This window comes from Lynx rufus, unplaced genomic scaffold (genome assembly GCF_022079265.1).
Source record: "Lynx rufus isolate CCGP_SWC_20201006 ecotype Redwood Valley unplaced genomic scaffold, mLynRuf1.p SCAF_2, whole genome shotgun sequence".
Taxonomy (NCBI): Eukaryota; Metazoa; Chordata; class Mammalia; order Carnivora; family Felidae; genus Lynx; species Lynx rufus.
The window spans coordinates 13,767,540-13,784,279 of NW_025814834.1; the positions used below are offsets into that span (position 1 = coordinate 13,767,540).

Sequence of the window (16,740 nt, forward strand, 5' to 3'; positions counted from 1 at the left end):
CTGTAGTGTTTACGGAACTGAGGAGGCCAGGGTGAGTAGGGCGGGGTGGACTGTTGGAGCCAGCAGGAGTGGCAGATGACATCAGGACGGAGCCAGAGACCAGACAGTATGACACTTTGGTGCCCACTGTGGGAACTTGCCTTTTACTCCCACTGCACTGGAGGGAGGCTCGTGTGGACTGACTTGATACCCATGTGTATTTAAGTAGGTTCAGAACCACTGGAGCGGGCTAATCCACTTTTGCAAACGTCAGTTTTGGGAAATCTGAAAACACAGTCGGTATTTCCAATGAAAATTTAGTGTCTGAATTACGATGGGCTGTTACGTGTAAAATGCACCCTGGATTTTAAAGACTTAGCAAGAGAAAAACCACATAAATGATCATTTGTATCCTATCGCAAAAGTGCATATATGTTTAAACATCAATTGAATTTCCAAATAGATGCTATCTGGAATGTGTGCTAGTTAAGATTCATACTTTTCACTCCCAACAAAGAAACCCCTTCAGGAAATAGGTAATGAAAGCTGTTAACTGTCACATGTCCTTCTCATTCAAGATGAGTGTTCAGCCTATACCTTCTTACGTTCCCAAAATTTCCCTGGGCAACATTTGCCCAAGCAAACACTCTACAACCAAGTAAGAGCAAAAATGCTTACAAGATAGAAACCATACCTAAAAGTGACTGTATGGTCCTTGAGGAATTTAAGTGTCATTATCTTTTATTATAATATCACTGCAATAACATGTCCCCTATGGTCACCGTGACTCTTAACCAACAGCTGTCAAAATTAATAACTTACCCCAAAGTATAGAATCACGAGATATTTTCTAGAAGAGACATTTTTATGTGCCAGTTTTAATGTATTAGTGACAGTGAGTCTATAAAACATTCTATTTCAGAAGCAGTAACAGAGAAAACTGAGCAGGAAGGTGAGTTCATGACAGAAGCAAAAAAACTCTATCCCTCCCCGGAAATTTTTCAAATGCTCTCTTCTCTTCCAACACAAAGCAGTATTCCAGAACTGTGGATTGATAGGAAATGAAAGATACGGAGAAAAGCTCTGTTCTGAAAAACAAAACCCAGAATGAATAAGTCATGGAAATCCTTTACCTCCCTGACAGTCTAGCTCCCCAGGTGCTGAAAGCTGGCATAGAGAAGAGTGACATCTATTGTTCAGGAAGGTTTATGGGTGGGATCAGCCAGTCCCACTGAGTAGACTGTGCGTTTGGTTCACGAGCAAAAGGTGACCTGTCTTCCCAGAGGAGCAAATCAGAGCGACCTGAGAAGAGGCGAATGGACGCGAATAGCCAGTTCCGAAGAATTATCCAGGAAATGCGGAAAGAGATCAGCAAGCTGAAGAAAGAGAATCAATTCCTCCGGATGACGCTGACTTCAAGCAGTCTGAGAACCTCAGGCGGCCCATGCAGAGAATCGGGAGATCACAGGGAAGAGGAAGTCACAGACCCCGGCGACCTCGGGAAAACATCTGAAAAATCTCCAGCAACCCTCTACAGTGGTGTTTCCACCGATGCGGCACCAGCTGGGCGCGAACATCAAGGTACCGAATGACCATGCCTCTTCTGGGCTGTGCCCACCTTTGCAAAGGTCTCCTAAAGATCAGGTTTATTGTGCCTTTTCTATTAACTGCATAAATTGGTATTTATCGTGGTGAGTTCCATTCTTTTCCTCCTGGTAGATTAGCTTTAAATCCCCAGGGGAAAGAAGGAAATCGCTAGCATCGTCAAGCAGCCTATTTTAGCAGCATCAAAACTGTTTCCAGCTATTCCTGGAAAGAAAAGAATGGCGGGTTTGTGAAAATCAACCACCTTAAAAACAATGTGCTTTTTTCCTTCTTGACCTCAAGCATTTAAATGCCACATGATAGAACACTGAATGGATGAGTGCCAAATGGCAGGCTCACTTAATTAAGTTAACGATATTGCACCGGAGTTAAGTGTATGGATGTTACAGTCAGACAAATATGGCCGCCAATGGTTTCTCATTCATTATCCACTTGACTCAGAGATCCTTACTAGAAATCTTTCACCTCTGTTTTCTACCTTTGGGAGTGTGATAACGCCTACCTCATGTGGTTGCTGTACCTGTCTCACGGCAATAATAGACCGAGTGCTTAGCATAGCACCTGCAAACACACAACAAATGGCAGATATTGCTTCTTATCCGTGTTTTACAAAGAACTTAACTGCCCGTAGGAATGTATGTTGCACACAATTCAACCTACTCTACACGCTGAAGACTTCAAACTCAGGGTCAGTGTCTAATATATTCTAATACTCAAGCCTCTCACGTTTTATGGGGAAGAATTTTGACTGCAAAGACTACACCCAAAGTCAGAAATCAGCAGAGCGAAAAATCCGTTCTACATTTAAATTGTCAGTGTTTGTCTCCATCCAACATATTCAAATAAAACTGAGGTACATGATTAAATACTCAAATTTCTTAATATCGTCTGGCAAAGGCTTCAGGCAATGCCATTTGAGGTTCTGAACAGCTTGGCAAGAAAACATGTCGTTTCCACCAGCTGGTTTTCTCTGTTAGAGAGGTCTCTCTAGAGCACGGGGCCCTACATTTCAAAGCTGGGAACAGATTCCAATAAGGATTTTTACCCTTTTTGTCAAGTGCGAGTCTGGATCTGAGTAGTTCTTTCTGCTGCCTATTTAACAGAGCTGAAGGAATAACTGATAAGGAGGTTAGACTTTTGCCTCGTCTAAAAAAAGAAAAAAAGAGGGGCGCCTGGGTGGCGCAGTCGGTTAAGCGTCCGACTTCAGCCAGGTCACGATCTCGCGGTCCGTGAGTTCGAGCCCCACGTCGGGCTCTGGGCTGATGGCTCAGAGCCTGGAGCCTGTTTCCGATTCTGTGTCTCCCTCTCTCTCTGCCCCTCCCCCGTTCATGCTCTGTCTCTCTCTGTCCCAAAAATAAATAAACGTTGAAAAAAAAAAATTAAAAAAAAAAAAAAAGAAAAAAAGAAAGAAGGATACATCCTTACCCCCCCCCCAAGTTCCTCCACCTCTGCAATCTTGAACATTTTGTACTAAATGGCCCTGTCTTGGTAAGGGTCTTCCTTGGATACTATAGGATGTTTAGCAGCGTTCCTGGCTTCTAAATACTAGATGTCACTAGTATCTGCCTCTCACATTCATCATGACTGTCAAAAATGTCTTCAGACATTCCAAATGTTACTTGAAGGACAAAATTTCCTCCAATTGAAAACCACTGCCTTATTCCAAAGGTAGACGACACTCCTTCAAATCTATTTTCCATGATGCTTATCCTAATGAAAAAGTAAGTTGAGTCTTAGTATCTCTATTCTGCAAGTTTTACACCATTCAAAGAACAAAGAGCATTACCCTATAACCTCTCAGGGCCTGAATGACATCAAGCTTAGGGGAGACTAGATTATTATTAAGAGCTGAACACACGGGGGCACTTGGGTGGCTCAGTCAATAAGCATCCAACTCTTGATTTCGGCTCAGGTCATGATCTCAAGGTTCAGGAGTTTGAGCCTCATGTTGGGTTCTGTGGTGACAGCACGGAGTCTGCTTAGGACTCTCTCTCTCTCTCTCTCTCTCTCCCTCTCTTTTTGCCCCTCCCTCACTAAGCTCTCTCATTCTCTCTCTCTCTCAAAATAAATAAATAAACATTAAAAAAAACACAAAAGAACCAAACACACAGTTGATAGCATACTTCTTCTGCATATGGATGGTAACTCCCATCAAGAATGTTAGCATTAAGGGGTGCCTGGGTGGCTCAGTCAGTTAAGCGTCCAACTTCAGCTCAGGTCATGATCTCGCAGTTTGTGGGTTCAAGCCCCACATTGGGCTCTGTGTTGACAGCTGGAAGCCTGGAGCCTGCTTTGGATTCTGTGTCTCCCTCTCTCTCTGCCCCTCCCCTGCTCACACTCTGTCTGTCTCTCAAAAAATAAACATTAACAGTTTTTTAAAAAAATTTTAGCATTAAGTTTGAGAAGAACTGGTGAAAACAGTTGATGGAACTTGGGGAACTCTTGTCAGTTGCATCAATAAAACACAGAAAGAAATATGATTTCAACTGGTTATTAGAAGCCCAGTTGAGGGGCGCCTGGGTGACGCAGTCGGTTAAGCGTCCGACTTCAGCCAGGTCACGATCTCGCGGTCCGTGAGTTCGAGCCCCGCGTCGGGCTCTGGGCTGACGGCTCGGAGCCTGGAGCCTGCTTCCGATTCTGTGTCTCCCTCTCTCTCTGCCCCTCCCCCATTCATGTTCTGTCTCTCTCTGTCCCAAAAATAAATAAACATTGAAAAAAAAAATTAAAAAAAGAAGCCCAGTTGAAGGACTTCACATGCATTTATCTGTGTCTTCTATGTAATGCACTATTATGGAAGTAAGTGACATTAAGTAGGAAGAACATTGGCCTGACCATGAGGACACCGAGTTGTAGTCCCAGTTTTGTAAAGGTTGATCAGCGCTGAGTAGAACACATAAAATTCCTGGCCTTAGCATCCTCGTGTAAAAATGAATGGATTAGACTCAACGCCTTTCAAGGCCTATTCTAACTATAAAATTTTGTGATCCTATAAATGTAAAATGCTTTTATGACCACTTGCCTCCTCTGTAAAATGGAAATAGTGATAAAATCTATCTCATATGGCTATTGAGAGCATGAAATGAAATAGCACAAGTAAGACTCATCATGAGCTACTTGGTAATAGTGAATACTGTATATTCAATAGTAACTACTGAATATAAGAATATTCCATGATATTCTTAATATGCATATTAAGAATATTCCATGATATTCTTAATATTGAACATGCCCGAAGAATATTATTTGACTTCGACAGAAGTTTTTTATTAGCAGTTTTAATAAGGCATTGCCAATATCCATTGAAATTCATACTTGAGACTGAATCATAGACATTTGCTATTAGAGAGCAACTTTCGAGATAATCCCCTTATTTTATAGGTGAGAATATAAGACCCAGAGGTTAACCTGCTCAATCCTTCTTAGAAAACAGGATAATATGAACCTATTCTTTGAGGAGCGCCTAGGCGGCTCAGTCAGTTAAGCATCCGACTCTTGGTTTTGGCTCAGGTCATGATCTCATGGTTTGTGAGTTTGAGCCCCACGTCAGGCTCTGCACTGTCGGTGCTTGGGATTCTCTCTCTCTCCTTCTCTCTCTCTCTCTGCCCCTCCCACCCCTCTCTCTCTCAAAATAAATAAACTTAAAAAAATATTAAGTATTATTTGAGAAGGAACAATATGAAATCAGAAATGTGAGTCTCACTTTAAGAAAGGGAACTAATGATTAAAAAGGACTTGGAAGAGAATCACTTGGAACGAAAACTTCTTCTGTTGGTTCTGGGAAATGCGTAGTGAGACAAAATGAGATTTTATGAGTGGAGAAGTCTGCTTCCCTCAGGACACAGAGCTACGCTACAGCCCAGGGACACAGCTGCTTGGGTGTGTATATATATATATACATATACATATTATATTATGTAATATATATACGTATACATATATCCATACATATTTATATTATATATATAAACATATACATATATCCATGTATATTTATTTATATACAAAAGTATATATATTATATAAAATTATATATCTCCAATATGTATATATTTATTTACATATATAAAATTATATATATATAATTATATGCTATAATGAGAATGCAGAGCACCTGCTTAGAACGAATCTTTGTTGGATAAATTCTCAAGGAAGCATCTGTACTAGCGGATAAGCATTCAGTGGATACGAAATCCAACCAGCACTTTCAGCGCTTCCCTGGCCCTCCTGCCCTGTGCAATGGCACCTTGGGACTATCAGGGAAGAAGCAATCTGCTGCAAGGAAGATAAAGGGAACAGCTCTTTACAGAGATCCCCCAGCATTGCTGGACCTCCGACTGTCTGCAATGCGTTCCTACCCTTTGCTGGCAAATACCCTGCATTTGGCAGCAATCCCTGAAGTTGTGCTAAGGACCCCATGATGCTGTGTTGAATGGCCTTTCCCTTTTACTGATGAGAAACCAAAGGACACAGACTATTTGTGACCCAGAGAGATGAACAAAGAACCGACTTGCTAATCGGTCAAGCTACAGAGTACGTCTCAAATAAGGATAAACTTCCCTTTGCCCTTCTCCGCGTAATTTCCTCTGTGGTGACTTCCTACCATTCAGTACAAGGAGACTGCTTTGTAACTGTTTCAAACAGAAACTTTTATGATTGTTAATAGTCATAAACTTACTTTTAGACAATTATAGAAGTTATCGATCTCGGCCAAACAAGTGTTTGAAGATAATTTAGAAATAGTATTTGCATGCAGTTAATCATTTCAGATAGATTTGAACTTAGACCACCTCCCCCTACCCCAAACTCTTGCCTAAAAGTTTCAAACTATAAAAAGCCAGGGACGCCTCCACTTGTTGAATGACCATAATAATTTGCTGTCTGCAGTCTGCATATGTGGGCAATAAATTTAAGTAAGAAATAACTGTGCTTCTAGCACTCTTAAAACCCAAACACAATACAGGCCTTCCTTTTCTTCTTTTTTTAAAGTGTATGTATTTATTTTGAGACGGGGAGGGAGAGGCAGAGAGAGAGAGAGAGGGAGAATCCCAAGCAGGTTCCAGACTGTCAGCACAGTGACCATCGTGGCACTCAAACTCATGAACACTGAGATCATGACCTGAGCCAAAATCAAGAGTCAGACACTTAACCAACAGAACCACCCAGGAGCCCCAATGCGGGCCTTTCTTAAACATCCATGCTAGTTAATGCCAGAGCTGTGACAACAAAGAATAAAGATTTGACAGACGTTCCTTAAGTGCTCTAGAAAATGAACACCACCCCATGAGGTCCCGGTTCTTAGCCCCCAGGTAATAACTGGAGGTCTGGTCAACATTAGTACAGAGTAACTGCAATTCAGATACATTAACCTCTCTTAAATAAAGCTCTTTTAATCAAAGTGCCTGAGTTACAAGAAAGCGAGAAGACTTAATTCAGGTCAAGAGAAAAGTTTATTGGAAGACACTCACGGACAGAAATGGAACTGAGGGGCACCTGGGTGGCTAAGTCAGCCAAGCATCCAACTTTGGCTCAGGTCAAGATTTTATGGGTCATGAGTTTGAGCCCCACATCAGGCTCTCTGCTGTCAATACAGAGCCCACTTTGGATCCTCTGTTCCCCTCTCTCTCTGCCCCTCACCCATTAGCACTCTCTCTTAAAAATAAATAAAAATTAAAAAAAAAAAAAGAAATGGAACTGAAAGTCCTCATAAACTAAGGCCATAAATTTCTCTGTCTCTCTCAGAACTCCAGTTTCCCATGCAATGCATCTTTACTTCTTTCCAATACCTGCTGGCCTTCCATTTCTCAATCAGCAGGCTTCCTCATAATGACTACCCCAACTAAAGTCAAGACACATAATTACGGGCCAGTTAACAACAGCCAGTTCAGTTATGTGTGGCCATTCAGGGGATAAGAGTCTATGAGGACCAGGTCCTTCTACAATCTAGGAGAGAGGAAGGAGAAAGGAAGCTGTCCAGAGTTGGCGTCTCCGGAATATCCACGTTCTTCCCATTTTAAAGTCTTGATTTATTATTTCTACTTGGCCAGATCTCTGTTCTAACGCTGCATCCTTTCCAACCACCCTCTTTACACAACTTCCAGACCTCCTCCCTCATCTGTCTCTCTCCCCTTGCCTTGATCAGCCTAACCTGACTTCCCAGGATCTATCACTACCTGAATTTTATCATCTATGGTTTGTTCATCATCTGTCTGCATACAAGAAGGTAAGTTCCACGCAGGCAAGAATTTTGTGTTGGCCACTACCATATCCCCATCTCTATCTGCTGGCATGTGACTGGCACTCAATTATTTATAAGTCAGTGAGTAGATGTCGTTTCTCTGAAGGAAAAAAAGTAATCAAAAGCAATAGTTTTGTTGAGTTAGCTTTAACGAAGTACTATTAATATAATTTGCCATTTGTAGACATCATCAAAGGTAAATTTTTGGGTCTCCCATACAGGCAACGTCATGATTGTGAGACGCTATTCCATTTCTTCACCAATTCATTCATTTGCTGCACATGACCTCTGGAAAGCTGGGGAAAGACACCCAAAGAGTGGAATTCTAGACGCTCGGGGAAGAGTTAAGCCCCTGGCGTGTTCTTCAATAAAGAAGGAGGACAAGGAAGAAGAGATGTTGGCAGCTGATTCTTTGACCAACAGTAGTTCCAACGGAAGAGCTTTTCCTGAGCATGGTTTTGGTAACGTAACCAGGTAATAATGTACAGTCTGCCTTGAGCTAGGTTATAGGCACACGCTGCGATGGGTACCAAGATGTTCTCCTGGATAAGCAAGGTCTTATCTGGTGGAGGAAACAAAGCCAAACAGGCGCTCCTGTCAAAATAATTTCCATCGCATGCATGTCCATTTAGGGAATCAAAAGAAAGAAAATTTTTTGAGACCAAATGGCGTTATAATAGGTACCTCTGTTAGCAGAACACTTAGCCAGTCTTTACTTACTTATCGGGCATTAATGACGGTACTCTGAGCTGGGCACTGGTGATACGAGATTCACAGGCAAAAGTGAGACGTTATGTTTGACACTCTCATTCGGCGACAAAGACACACAAGTAAACTGATCACTGTGATAAAGTGTCTCTCAAGGAAAAGACACACTCACTTTGGGAACTGGACACAGAACTCCTCTCTGAGAGAGAACAGTTCTTAGAGAGGAAGTGACTCAGTGGATTGCGGGGCATATGAAAATGGCAGTGCTCGGGGGGGTCTGGGTGGCTCAGCCAGTCAAGTGTCCGACCTCGGCTCAGGTCATGATCTCACGGTTCGTGGGTTCGAGCCCCGAGTCGGGTTCTGAGCTGACAGCTCACAGCCTGGAGCCTGTTTCAGATTCTGTGTCTCCCTCTCTCTCTGCCCCTCCCCGGTTCATGCTCTGTCTCTCTCTGTCCCCAAAATAAACAAAAACGTTGAAAAAAAAATTTAAAATATATATATATATATATAAATTTAAAAAAAATGGCAGAACCCAAAAGGGCCAAGAGGCAAAGAGAAAAGTAACTTGTTTTGCAAAATATATGAGTTGGTGTTTCGAGAGTTAGGCACAGCCTGAGAAAAAGAGAGATTTGAGAAAACATTTGAGAGACAGGTGGGGAGTCTTTAAGAGGAAGGTCAGACAGTGGCCCCAGGAGTGGGTGGAGCCAAGGGCCCTTTCAGAACAAAATTGTCTGTCAAGTCTAACTTCCGCCTCTACAAGGCTAGAGCATGACCTCCCCTCCCCACACTCTGCACCCTTGCTTTCCAATTCTCACTTATCATGGGGAAGAGAAAATGGAACAAATGTGGTTGTGGAGAGAATAAGGGAGTCATGGAATTCAACAGCGGCAGGAAAACGAAGGGAGGGACAACCAGGGACAGGCCAGCAGGGATTGTCATGAAAATTGGAAAGAGCGCCGGACCTCCCACAGGATGTGGGACACGGAAGCAGAGCCAGTTTTATTTGAATTTTACCAGACAGGATGAAAATTGTATTTCACTCATAGAAAGTTCTATTATAGAAACAGTGAGCGTAGCCTGAGTCGTGGAGGACAGCTGCATGGGGCCAGGCAAAGAAAAATGGAAAGATCACCCCAGGTAGAGCAGAAAAGACAAGAAGATAGAAGAAAGCACGACTGTGAGGAAAACAAAAGTAGCGAAGTGAGTGAGGGTGAAAAAGGGAGCCAGACCCAGCATACAGAGCCTTCTGCGCAATGCTTGTGAGTACGTGCTTTGTCCTATAATTATGGGAAAGCTAGTAAAGATAACGTCCTTCTGAAAAGTTGTAAAATGCAAAAATATTCAGAAGTGAGTGTTACAAATACCCCTGTTTTCATCTGCAAGAATTGTGTCATACTTTCTACAGATATTTTATATATAACAAAAAAAAAAGGAAAAAATATTGCTAATAAAGGCAAAAATCCAAGGGCGTCCGGGTGGCTCAGTTAGTTAAGTGTCCGACTTCAGCTCAGGTCATGATCTCATGGTCCATGGGGTTTGGGCCCTGCGTTGGGCTCTGTGCTGGCAACTCAGAGCTTGGAGCCTGCTTCAGATTCTGTGTCTCCCTCTCTCTCTCTCTCTTTCTCTCTCTCTCTCTCTCTCTCAGTCTCTCCCAAAAATGAATAAACATTAAAAAAAAAAAAATTTAAGACAAGGTTCCTATATCTCTCTTCCCCGGTCCCCGGTCCTGCCAATGGGCAAGTGTTATCATGAGTTTCATTTCTATCCTTTTGGTCTATTTTTTTTTTCATACGTTCATTACATTCTTTCATGCATTCGTTCATTCAACAAATAATCCTGGAGGTGTACTACCTGTGGGGCAGGATTCTAGGCCATGAGGATATAGAAAAAAAAAATTGTCAGAAATCTCTGTCCAAGGAGAGAAGTTTCCTTTGTAACATGATAATCAATAAGCATGAAAATACATACAGTGTATAATTTATGTTACATATTAAGTATGAGAGAGACTAGGAAACCAATTAAAAGGGGAAAAGAACAGCTAACAGAGCAAGCATTGTTGAAATTTTTATCATGGCCAGAGAATGCCTTACCATTTGAGTAAAAGGGAAAGAGTTCTGATGATATCTGGGTGGGAAAAACTTTCTAAGAACAGAAGACAGCAAATACAGTGGATGTTGGGAGGCGTTTGACTCGTGTCTGAGGAAGAGAAAGGAGGCTGTGATTGGAACAGAGTGAGCAAGAAAGTGGGGGAAGATGAAGGCAAAACTCTAGGGGTGGCCTTGCACTCCCTTCCAATGATTCTGGATTTATTCTGAGTGAACTGGGCACCTAACACGTTCTTTTCATTAAAAATAAAAATAAAAGATTGTGTAGGGAGTCCCGCTTTAAAAAGACTGTGGGAAAACAGTATAGAAAATTAAAAGACCAGGTTTAAGCTAAAAAAAATAATCTAGGCGAGAAGTGATCATTTCTTGGCCAAGGGTAGTAACAGCACATATGGTTTCTGGATATATTTTGAAGGTGAAGCCTGTAAGATTTATTGGCAGAGCAGATGTGGGATATGGAAACAAGAAGTGTACATAGTTTGGGGCGCCTGGATGCCTCAGTCGGTTAAGTGTCTGACTTTGGCTCAGGTCATGATCTCACGGTTCGTGGGTTCAAGCTCCACATCAGGCTCTGTGCTGACAGCTCAGAGCCTGGAGCCTGCTTCGGATTCTGTGTCTCCCTCTGTCTCTGCCCTACCCCACTCATGCTCTGTCTGTCTCTTTCTCTCTCTCTCTCTCTCAAAAATAAACATTTGGGGAAAAAAAGAAGTGACATAGTTGTGGATAGTTATATAAAAGCACTAAACGTTCATTGTAAAAATGAACGTGTCCTTTGTTTTAAAAACTTATTTATGTACAATATACATATATACATAGATATGTGTATACATATTTATGTTTGTATATAATATATATACAGTTATATAAAGGCACTAAATGTTCATTATAAAAAGAAAATCGCAAATTATAAAACATAAATGCAATATTCAAAGTAAAAAGGTATAAAAAGGAAAATCTTCTATAACTTCACTGTCCAAAAAACCACCATTTAGATTTTGATGGACATCTATCTTTCCAGGCTGTGTCCACATACTTTGAAACTGTGCCGTGCACATATCACAATGTTTTATTTTTTGTCCTTAAACCATTACATTCTCATAGACCTATAATGCTGAGAAATGCAGTATTACTAACCTTCTCGTTTCAATTCATATTATTTCTGTGATCATTTAGGAGCGTAGCCAACGTTGATAACGTATTACTTCTCTGAAGCAAAATGTTTTCCCAATTCCAAGTTGCGGAGGAACAGGCTATTTAGAATACAATCCATTGGTAATTTAGAATCTACTTTAATGGGAAAGACTGAGCCAACTGCCGGTTTGTGTTAAAACAAGAAAGTCAGTAATGGCTTAAAATCAACAGCTGGGTTGGCATAAAATCCAGTCAATATGGAAAACTGTTGAGAAGAACAAAGCATGCTATTTTTTTGTTAGAGTTCTTTATTTTGTCTTTAACTTCTTCGGTGATTAGTAAAGTAACATGTCATTACATTAGCCCTCTAATTTTTTTTTGTAAATTCATTTACTTTCTAATAGCTCTCAAAGAATTTTACAAAGATTTATCAGGAACCAATTTGTTTGAACCAGCCTTTGAAGCAATCAGACATCGTACCTAATTTGCTTCTGAGCTTTTTCATTATTCTACCAAGGAAGCGTTTTACAGAACAATGCCAATGTCAATATTTCTAACAACTAATGCTCTCCAAACACAAGAGATAGAATGTTAATTTTTCCTTAATTTTCATAGAAATTAGAAACCTAGAAACCTAATCTTCTCCTGCATTTAAGAAAAAAATCTCAGGCAGGCAGCTGGGTGGCTCAGTAGACTGAGCCTCCGACTCCTGGTTTCAGCTCAAGTCACGATCTCACTGTCGGATTAAGCCCCATGTGGGGCTCTGCACCCAGCACAGAGCCTGCTTGAGATTCTCTCTCTCTCCCTCTCTGTCTCTCTCTCTCTGTCTCAAAAATAAATAAAACATTAAAAATAAATTAAAAAATAAATAAAAATAAATAAAAAGATTAGGGGAATGGGTCCATATAGAGCATAGCATAAAACACAGAAATGCTAAATCACTATGTTGTACACCTGAAGCTGACCTAACACTGTACGTCCACTACGCTCAAAATAAAATCTTTTCATAAAAATGAATCAATTATTGATTTAATTAGAAATGCTATATTATTCATTTTATTGATAGGAGAAACTAGACACATTAAAATCAAAATATACAGTTGACCCTCAAACCGTGCTGGTCTACTTACATGCGGATTTTTTTTTAAGTACAGTACATGAATCTACTTTCTCTTCCTAAAGATTTTCTTTTCTTTTTAATATTTCTTTATTTATTTTGAAAGAGAGAAAGAGCAAGCAGGGGAGGGGCAGAGAGGAAGGGAGAGAGCGAGAACCCCAAGCAGGCTCTGCACCATCAGCACATGGAATCTGACGCGGGGCTCGAACCCATAAACCCTGAGATCATGACCCAAGCTGAAATCAAGAGCCAGTCACCCAACCAACGGAGCTACCCAGGCGCCCCTTCCTTATGATTTTCTTAATAACATTTTCTTTTCTCTAGTTTACTTTATTGTAACAATACAGTATAGTGCACACAACATACAAAATATGTGTTAATCGAAGCGACTATTTCTGTTATTGGTAAGGCTCCCAGTCAATAGGAGGCTAGTAGTAATTAAGTTTTGGGCAAAGTTATATGCAGATGTCCCACTGCCCCGGTGTTGCGTGCCTAACCCCTGCATTGTTTTGAGTGTCAGCTGGACCCTTTCCTCTTCTTACAGCAAAATGGTTAAGAAGTCAGCCTCTGGAATCCGATGGCTAAAATCTCGACTCCATCATTGGCCCTGGAAGAGTTATTAGTCTGTTTTGTACCATAGTTTATTTTTTTCTTAAAAAAGGAATCATAACAGCAGTTACCATGTAGTTTTGTAAAGAATAAATGAAACAGTCAAGTGAGTGCTTACAAATGGCAGAGCAGTTATTATTTTATTGATCCCAAAGTATGGAACCAGTGGCCTTTCTCCCAAGGGAGGGAGCAGATGTGTTCCCCTGGACGCAAGTCACTAAATGCCACTCAGTGAAATGATGGCCTCATCTAATACAAAGAGAGAGAGACAGAGACCGACAGAGGACAAACTTGGAGAAAAGGCAATCATTTTAAACACCATTCTTTCAACTTTTTCCTGAGAGCAGTATATCCTAGTGTACGTCAAGAGTCTCTATAACACTATTGGAGGGAAAAGCAGCCGGCAAAACGGAACAAACTAATCCCTCCGATGACACAAATCATCCCTCCTCTCTCCCTTTTACTGTTCAGGCAGGGTGGATGTAACGTTAATTCACAATGACTTCAGGTTTATCTGGATTATAAAACAATCACCTCAAATTTCTGCTTCATTTCAACTGAAGAGCTTCAACGTGAGAGACCCTTCACCTAAGACAATATGATACTCTTTAAAGATCAAGGGAAAAACCTCCCTTCGATAGTTTTAAATCTTAGTTTTATCAGCACCTTTCATTGGGCTTAATCAAAAGGCCAATATTCATGGATTTTTTGCATTATTGTGGAACTAAGCAAAATGTATTATTATACGTTTTAAATGAGATTTTAATGCTTCAGGCAGTATTTGGTGGTTTGGAAAAAAATAGTAAATGTTTTATATAAAGGCTCAGTTAAAAGGGTTATGTATGTTCTCCTTCTGCTTCCTTTAGGGACAAGATGAAGACAGTCAGTTTCCTGTTACCTGTGGATGTGTCTTCATATTCCAAAAATTCAAGTTCTTTGAAATGCTCACAAAACCAGACCACCAACCAACTAAGTACCATCGCAGAATAGGATTGTGAGGTGGTGAAATTTAAGAAACAGCTGCTTCCCAAGAGACGGGAACACTGAGGCCTCGTTGGGTCAGTATTCCCCCCTACAAAGAGCTCTGGCAAGATGCCCAGTAACACACACAAAATGCTTGGCATCAGGTCAATGGCCTTGTCAGTGGACTTGGCCAAGAAATGGAAGCGATTACCTGATGTCGTTGTTGAATACTAATGTTGATGGCTGTACAGTGACTATTATAGTCTTTCTATGCAGCATGTGAGCAATTAAATGTAATTAAATTAAATTGCATGGGGTGTTCAGTATCTGCCTTATGCCATCAGAAAATGCTGTTTACATTGTAAGTGTCACTTTCCAGCTGAAACTATAACAAATCCAGGAAAAAAGGTTCTATGTTTGATTAATAGTATAGAAGCAATAGTGATTATCCTTACAGTTAATTGTGTGTTGATATTTTAGTGATACTAGCTCATTTGGTCTTTAAATATCCTGTGTCACAGGCATGAAAACACAAACACAGCAGACTCTCATAGCATACCTGGTGGGTTCGGAGCATGGGTCCAAGGCTGGCTAATGACAAAGTCACTAAAGCTGGTTGGAAAGAGAGAAAAAAAGGTTCAGCTGATCATGACTTAGGGGCTGGAAATCCCAGAACTCCCTCAATTCCTGAACTTCTTTTCAGGGGAACATCTCCCCCTCCTGGTTTACAACAGTCACCTTCTAACACCAATACCCTTTTTAAGCTACTATCTTATATTAAAATATTCAGAGCATTAAAATGCAGATGCCTTGGTCCCACCCCAGTACCAATACTCTTTTTTTTTTTTTTAATTTTTTTTCCAACGTTTTTTATTTATTTTTGGGACAGAGAGAGACAGAGCATGAACGGGGGAGGGGCAGAGAGAGAGGGAGACACAGAATCGGAAACAGGCTCCAGGCTCTGAGCCATCAGCCCAGAGCCCGACGCGGGGCTCGAACTCACGGACCGCGAGATCGTGACCTGGCTGAAGTCGGACGCTTAACCGACTGCGCCACCCAGGCGCCCCACCAATACTCTTTTTAAAGAAATATCTTGTATTAAAATATGCAGAATGTTAAAATGCAGATTCCTTGGTCTCACCTGCGACCAACTGAATTTGTGGGAGAGGGAAGGGGACAGACAGGGAGAAAACCAGAAATTCCCATTTTAAACAAGCTGTGTCAGCTGATTTCGGCGAGGCTGCTATGCTTACAATTTACTATGGTAAATACTAAGAGGCAGAGCCCAGGGCTTCCAAATCTGGTGCCAAGTTGAAGTGAAAGCAAAGAAGCAAGGAGAAGGTAAGAACAGTCCAATCCATTTTAATGGTCACAGACAGGCTCCTAGAAGGGAGATGAATAAGACAACGAATACCCTAAGGTAAAAGCCACATAATAGATCAAATGCTTCTTTTATTTACGACAAATACTTATGATATTCATTGAGGATTAACAATTGAAGATCAACAATATTCTCAACATTATACGATAGGGCAAAGTTACAACCAGAGGGGAAAGATACAGATAAGATGTAAAAACACATCTCCTCTGAGAATAAAGACACACACCTAGTAGATAATTAAGACAGTAACCTAGGAGATTCCTGGCACTTTAAGTTTACGCACAGTTATAGTTTCTGCCTATGTACAAAATAAAGACTTTTGTGTCAACATCAGTTAAAAGGGACATTTCCCAAACAGTAAAAAAATAATAATAATAATTAAAAATCAAAAAATTTTAAAAAGGCAATAAATCACAACAACCCAAATTACAAATGTCATAACGGGCAATGTTATGATAACAAATTGTCCCCAATGTCAAGCTCAATGACTAGTATGTGATTGGCATTTCATACATGTTCTGTGAACTGAACTGAATTAACAATTACATGACTCTAACACTGCCCCGTGAAACACATGGCACCATCAAATGTTACACTTTGATACTAAATTATTTATATGGTGATTTCTCTGACTCACTATACTGTTTGATAGCAAACCTTCTGAGAATATTTTTAAATATAATGAACTACAAAGCACATCAAATGTGCCTTAATCATGCTGTGATTGGCCAATTATATTGGTCTTCTTCTAGGCCCCAAACTTCTGTAAGGCAGGAACTCGAATGCCTACTAGGGACTATTAGGAACAGAAATGACCAGGGGCTGGGGAGAACAGATTCACGCGTGCCTCATCCAAAGGGAGTTGCGGTTCACATTTGGGTTCAAGATGGCGACTCAGGAAGACTCT

At 40.9% G+C, this 16,740-nt stretch overlaps 1 protein-coding gene across 1 annotated transcript; it reads left to right on the forward strand.

Annotated features, from left to right (window-relative positions):
- The first annotated feature begins 1,295 nt into the window (after nt 1-1,295).
- CCDC195 (coiled-coil domain containing 195) lies at nt 1,296-14,479 on the forward strand. The gene is made up of 3 exons (XM_047084352.1): nt 1,296-1,560; nt 8,041-8,293; nt 14,356-14,479. The coding sequence occupies exons 1-3, from the start codon at nt 1,296-1,298 to the stop codon at nt 14,477-14,479; spliced, it is 642 nt and encodes a 213-aa protein (XP_046940308.1).
- The last annotated feature ends 2,261 nt before the right edge of the window (nt 14,480-16,740 follow it).

Excerpts from the sequence above, each read along its gene's own strand:
- CCDC195 (XM_047084352.1), top strand. The coding sequence starts at position 1,296 with ATGGACGCGAATAGCCAGTTCCGAAGAATTATCCAGGAAATGCGGAAA. Across the intron at positions 1,561-8,040 it reads AGCTGGGCGCGAACATCAAG|GCAACGTCATGATTGTGAGA; the intron begins GTACCGAATGAC and ends TCTCCCATACAG. Across the intron at positions 8,294-14,355 it reads GGTTTTGGTAACGTAACCAG|GGACAAGATGAAGACAGTCA; the intron begins GTAATAATGTAC and ends TGCTTCCTTTAG.